A 6395-nucleotide genomic window follows, 5' to 3' on the forward strand; every position below is an offset into this window, starting at 1 on the left:
TTTTATTTACAGGGCACGCAAGTCAGGCATTTTCCCAACACATGCATTAAAAAGTGTGATATTAATGTTTAAAAACTTTGTGGGAGGACTTGATGACTACAACACTATTTGAAAGCACACAATTTTATATTCAACAAACAAATCCAACGTGAAAACCTGTTTTCTCAGAGCACCATCACCATCCAATAGGCATGTACCCATTTTTATTCCACACTGTACTTCTCCAAGGCTCTCTGCATGCCTTTTAAAAACTCAACTGAGGGATCCCTGGGTGGCGCAGCGGTTTGGCGCCTGCCTTTGGCCCAGGGCGCGATCCTGGAGACCCGGGATCGGATCCCACGTCCGGCTCCCGGTGCATGGAGCCTGCTTCTCCCTCTGCCTGTGTCTCTGCCTCTCTCTCTCTGTGACTATCATAAATAAATAAAAATTTAAAAAAAAAAATAAATAAATAAAAAATAAAAAATAAAAACTCAACTGAGAGTAAAACTCCACTGAAGCCAGTTTTTAAAAATTATGACATAAACATGACTTAAAATGTAAGATGGAGATGTGGCAATTAAAGTTTATGTACAAGCTGCCACAAGAAAAGCACAAGTCATTGATTCCTTGAAGGACTCCTCTATGGGGAGCAAATGTCATATGCAACAGTCTATCTTGCTTTGCTCTGCCAGTTGACAGGTGACATTTTAACCTCTAACCAACCATAGCAAGACAATTCAAAATTAAGGTTGACACTTTGTCCTTTAACTAGTTCCAAAGTACTGCAGGGGTTTTACTGCCTGATGTTACACCATATGTGCAAACTCTAAACACAGCAGGCAGGGTTAAGCAGGACGCCTCTGTACTTTACCATTCTTCTGCTTCCTGTTGTTTTTGGAGCAACTCTAACTTTAGCTAAACATAACCCTTCTGAGTGAATCATTTTTAGTAAGCGAATCCGCCTTATAGCAGAGTACGCTGCATGTTGACTGTATTTCTGAAGCACGGCCACCTACAGAATTCAAAGAACTCACCGGCTTGGTATTTTGCAGTTCTTTAATGAAACCCACTCACTTTATGAAACAGTTCATAAAATAAAATTATGTATCACTTAAGTTTTTATGTATAAAACCCCAAACAATTATGAGATGAATAATGGGAATAACTATTTTTGAGGCTGTTTTTCAACTCGTCTACCATTAAGCAATAGTGACGAATGGCAGATTTTTCAGAACCTAGTCCATAACTCAGGTTATTTTCTCATTTCAAATTTACTATTAACTTGAATAATGGGATGTATTTACTTACTTGTGCCCTCAAGAGGTCTGAACCAGAAAAACCTTTTAGGTCTTACATTCATAATTATTTTTCACCAGGTAGGAGAAAGATATATGAGAAATGAGAGAATACCAACTGCTAATAATAAACTATATCATAGCTTAACGTCAGTGACTCTTGCCAAGCAGAGTTCATGAAAAGCATGTACAAAGGGAGAAAAGGTCCATTTAAAAATACACATAACTTCCCCAGTGATCTTTCCCTTTGAGTTTTCTGTAAAACAGAGCATTTAGCTCTATATTATTCCAAAAAAATCTATACATCAATTACAGAGGGAAGCATAAATCTCATGGGTCTCAGATTCACTTACTGTTGCCTTCCTTCATTATACATTTAAAGATAATCAATAAAAACTGATTTCTCTTTGTATTTTCCTGTTCTGCCAGAAATAATAGCAGTCCCTGCCCTAAAATGAAGGAAAAATGGAAAGTGATATTTACCATAAGCGGAAAAAAAGAAACTGCCTATGCATTTTTCCTGAGCCAAGTGAAACACAAACAGCAAATCAAGTTTATCCTTAAAGAAAAAAAAAAATTTTTTTTAAATACTCCTGGCATTAATTCTATTTCTGAAATCTGTGGTATCAAAGAATTTTGATATAAATTCTGTATTTATATCTCAGCTTTCAACAACTTCTTTGTGTTTTCTAATCATTTTACTTTACTTCTACGTAAATATATATATTACATCCGGTAGAGGAATAAAGAACCGCAAGCAAGTCTTGTCATTTATTTTAAAACACAAACCTTCTTTGCCCCTTGCCTTTTTAGTGCAAGGATTTTCTTATTCAAAATGTTACCTGAAAGCATTATATCAAATAACCCACAATCATCTGTTGGGGTTCCTCCAATATACAGAGCCTACCTGAGAACTATCCATTTTAATTTTTTTGTTCTTCTTCTGTATTCTTCACAAGACTGTAAGAAAACCCCAAATGGAAGAGGAACAGACTTTTACTTTGTAATGAAGTTACAAATACATTTTTATATGTTTTCCTAGCTTCCTATTTCCCTTCATTCTGTGCTATCCACAGGTTGTCATATTTTAGCAGGGTGGACTATAAATCAGACAAGTTCAACCCGTCAGTTTGAAGAATGGAGGTGAAAAGCACAGTGGAAAATATATAAAGTATAATTAAAACCATATGACCAGAGATATTGAAGTAATACTTGTTGGAGCAAACCCAAATAGAAATCAAACCTTTTCTGGTGTTAGTGAGACTCTCCAGTCCATCTGGGACAAGCACACAGTATTTGCTATTTTTTTTTTTTCCTTCACAGGAAGAGCATCCAGGGAAGTTAAATCCTAACAAGATAATTACGCCTATAGCTGTATTTGTAAGCATAGTGAAATCTACAGTCGTTCATGTAAAACTGATCTCTCATTTAAAACAGTAGTCATTTATTTAGAAATACAGTTTAAGACTGGGCAAGGGTCAATTTTACACCTGCCAAAGAGAATTAAACGCTTATAACAGCAATGTTGAATCAAAGATCTTTTCTACTCTTCATCTCTAAAGACCTGAAGACGCCAGTAAGACACAGATAATCTAATTGCTTACTGTTGAACAAGAAGAGCAGGAAGTCATAAAATCTAAACTATCTCCCCTACTTCATTTAAACAGTCTCAATGTTACTGCCTCATATAGGTTGTACTTAGCAGGCCAATGATGTATATATGTCTAAGAAGGGTCAGAAATTAAAATCTCTTGAAGTTGTAAAACAGTTCCGGTAAAAAAAAAATAAAAAAATAAATAAAAATAAATCTTGACTTTGGCAGGCTATCTCCAAAGCTATCCCATGTCTCTTTCTCCAGGGCATTCCAATTATAAGTGCCAATTGTAAGGATTTCTGCAGACAACTGGAACATAATTTTCAATACTGCTCTGGGATTCCAGTAATCAAGTCAAATCGAGCAAGGCACTTACCCCCCAGAAACTGAATTCCTCCAGCCACTCTTCCCACGGTCCTTGAGATGAGCTCCGACACACAGCAAGCCATGAGGGCAGTGAGAGCCACCAAGAGGAGGAGGCCACAGCCCAGGCCTGTCACGATGGTACAGATCCTCCATTCTGCACTGGGGATGCCCTGGAAGGAGGCATAGCGCCCACATTCCTCTACCATCACCATCATCTGCCGGCTCTCATCATGCACAGGGTAGGAGCACCTCCGGAAAGTACCAAAGGACACAGACTTGCCCAGCTGTGACCCCCAGAGCCAGTAAGGCATAAAGAACCCCACACAGGAGGTGGCAGCACAAAGAAAGGAGAGCAAAGCCCAGATCACCCCGGTACAAGTCAGGCTGGATGCCATGTTTCAACAGACAGGGCAAAGAGGACCCAAAGTAACTGTCCTGGGATTGCAGGAGTGAGTGAAGGTGTGCAACCACCAACCACTGTGTGGAACGGCAGGCAATCCACAGTTCTGTGATGCGGGCAGGGGTGTCTAGGAACAGAATGGATCTTCAATCTTACTGGCCATCAACTTCCCATCCTCTGTAGTAAAGATGATGGTCCCTGGCAAAACAATGATAAACGTTAGAAAAGTTAAACGTTTTCAGAGAAGCGACAGCACCAGTTCAGTTGGTCTGCAACTGTTAATTAATAAACATTCAAGCTTGCCTCAACACTTCAAAAGCGGGAAGAACGAATTCTCTCTGTAAACTTCTCTACAGTCCAGGTTTTGTCAAAGTAGCTCAAAGCCTTCTCAGGTCTCTATGTCCTATAAATGCTCCCAGATTAACTCTGACAGCTATTTACTTAAAGAAATGCATGGCTTCTATTTGCCAAGTCAGTGAATTCGTTTCACATGCTCGCGGTAAAAGTAATGTAGCATTTTTAGTGCCAGTAAACATAATTCCAAATATCAAAATAAAGCGAACCATACCATGGTTTGTCTATTTGGCTTGCAAGTTCATGTTCCTAACTTGTAGCAACTTTTCCGTGTCCCTTTAGGTGCATTCACTGTGCATGAGCCCGAAGAGAGTAATTAGGGCAGTCCTGGAACTGCAGAGCACCGTGAATCCGACAAGGGCTTCGGGCCGTCCGGGCTCCAGCGCGGAGGGAGCCGCTGGGCGCTCGCTGGGCCGGGCCGGGCCGGTGGTCTGTGTGGACCCTGCCTTCCGCCTTTACCTTTCCTCCGGTGTCAGGGAAACAAAGCCCGGGCGTGACTTCCTTCTGATTCACTGCTTCCAACACAACTGTTAGGCCCGGGTCCCCCGTGAATGACCCCGCGTCTAGTCTGCAAGGAGCCCATCCCGGGGCTCCCCCGGGGCTCCCCGCCCCCCCCGCAGGGCAGGTCCCGGGCCGGTGCCCTCGGCCTCGGCGGGGACGCAGCGCGGGAGCCGAGCCCTGCCCTCGGGCCTCCGGGACCGGGACTCCCGCGCCCGCGCCCGCGCCCGCAGCCGGGTCCCCGCCCTCGGCCGCCCCGCCCGGCCCTCACCCTACCGTGTCCTCTGCACCCGCCGCCTGCTTCCAGTCCGCGGCGCTCCCGGGCAGCTTCCACCACTTTTTTCTTTTGGGAGCTCGTCCCCGCGGCGGCGGAGCCCGGTGGGCGGCGGCGGAGCTCGGTGGGCCGGCCCCGGGCGGGGGGACGCGGCCGCGGGCGCGGAGGGCGGGGGGGGGGGCCGCGGCTGCAGCTGGGGGCCGGGCCGGGCCGGGCGGGGCGGGGCGGGGCGAGCCCACGTGGGCCCCGGAGGCGCGGGGGGTGGGGGGTGGGGGGCGGCGGCCGGAGCCCGCGCAGCCCGAGCGGCGGCGGGGACCCGGGGCGCGGGGCGGACCGCGCCGGCGCCTACTCACGCGGCTGGCGGGCGGGTCACCCACGGCGCCCGCAGCGCAGCGCCCCTCCTCGTCGCCGCCGGCCCCGCGCGCGGGGGGCCGAGGGCGGGGGGCCGGGGGCGGGGGGCGGCGTCCGGCCGGAGCGGGAGGCTCTCCCGCGGGGGCTCGGCGGGGCGCGGAGCTCCCCCCGGCAGGCGGGGCGCGCGCCGCCGCTCCCCCGCCCCCTCCCCTCCCCCCCTCCTCCCGCGGACCGCGGACCGCGGACGGCGACCCCTGCGGGCGGGGCGGGAGGCGCGCGGACCCACAGGTGGGGACCAGCCCCGCGCTCTCGGCGCTCGCGGGCCGGGCTCGGGCTCGGGCTGGGCTCGGCTCCGCTCCGGCGCCCGCTTGCTGCCGGGGAGCGGCCCTCGGGGCCCCAGGACAGCCTGCGCCGCGGCCACCTCGCAAGGGGCGCGCAAGGCCGGGCGCGGAGAGGCGGCGGCGCGGGGCCCGAGGGGGCGGGCGGGAGGCGGCGGCGCGGGGCCTCGGTCTCCCCGGAGCCGCCCGCGGGCCCCCGCCCTTGGCCCCCGCCCTTCCTGCACCTCGCCGCCCGCCACCGCGGTCAGCGCCACCGGGAGACTCTCTCCCTGTCTCTCTCTCTCTCCTCTTCTTTCTTTCTTTTCGCTCGTCCCTAGCGCTTACCGTCTCCGAGCCCAGAGCTGCGGCCAGTCCGAGGACGGTGCGAGGCGGCCCAGGACCGTGTCCTAAGGATCCCGCCATCTGGGAGGAGCAACATGCGAAGCAGACACTTCCCCAGAGGGGTCTGTCAAGTGCTTTTTTCAAAGTAGTGGAAAGTGACACGTGCATAGGGATACGTGACATTCCGTAGTGGATGTTCAAGGAGCATCGCTGCAGTCAGCCAGGACTCTGCGTCGTTCCCGCAAGGACCGCTGGAGATGCGTGTTCTCTCATTATCCCATTGGAAGGACCTCAGTAACCCGCCCCAACCCTTTTGAGGTCATACAGAACTTTCTAAGAATACGCAGAGACTGATAAGCCTCTCAGAAAAAAAACAAACACATATACATATTAAGCTTTATCATAGTGGTTCCCAAAGGAGAGACGGGAGGTGATGCACCCCAGGAAACATTCGGCAAGCTCTGAAGTTTGTTGTTGTTCTTGTTGTTTTTGATATTTGGTTTACTTATTTGAGACAGAGCACGTGAGAACAACGTGGAATAGGGAAAGGAACAAGCAGTGTCAGCCCTGAGCAGGGAGCCCAACCCAGGCTCAATCCCAGGACCCGGAGATCAACTGACTGTGC

At 49.6% G+C, this 6395-nt stretch overlaps 1 protein-coding gene across 5 annotated transcripts in view; it reads right to left on the reverse strand.

Moving 5' to 3' along the window:
• The window catches only part of LHFPL6 (LHFPL tetraspan subfamily member 6), a 250287-nt gene extending 244391 nt beyond the window's left edge, over nucleotides 1-5896 (reverse strand). For 2 of the 5 annotated variants that reach the window (XM_041766299.1, XM_041766295.1), the window contains exons 1-2: nucleotides 4763-4914; nucleotides 3245-3832 (exon numbers count right to left, since the gene is read on the reverse strand). In XM_041766299.1, the coding sequence (XP_041622233.1) occupies nucleotides 3245-3629 (385 nt within the window). In that variant the 5' untranslated portion in view covers nucleotides 3630-3832; nucleotides 4763-4914. Of the gene's footprint in view, nucleotides 1-3244; nucleotides 3833-4202; nucleotides 4742-4762; nucleotides 4915-5773 lie in introns of those variants that run through there. The other 3 variants (XM_041766297.1, XM_041766298.1, XM_041766296.1) reach the window with 3 other exon arrangements.
• Between the last annotated feature and the right edge of the window lie 499 nt (nucleotides 5897-6395).

The sequence above is a fragment of the Vulpes lagopus genome, chromosome 8 (assembly GCF_018345385.1).
Source record: "Vulpes lagopus strain Blue_001 chromosome 8, ASM1834538v1, whole genome shotgun sequence".
Lineage (NCBI taxonomy): Eukaryota > Metazoa > Chordata > Mammalia > Carnivora > Canidae > Vulpes > Vulpes lagopus.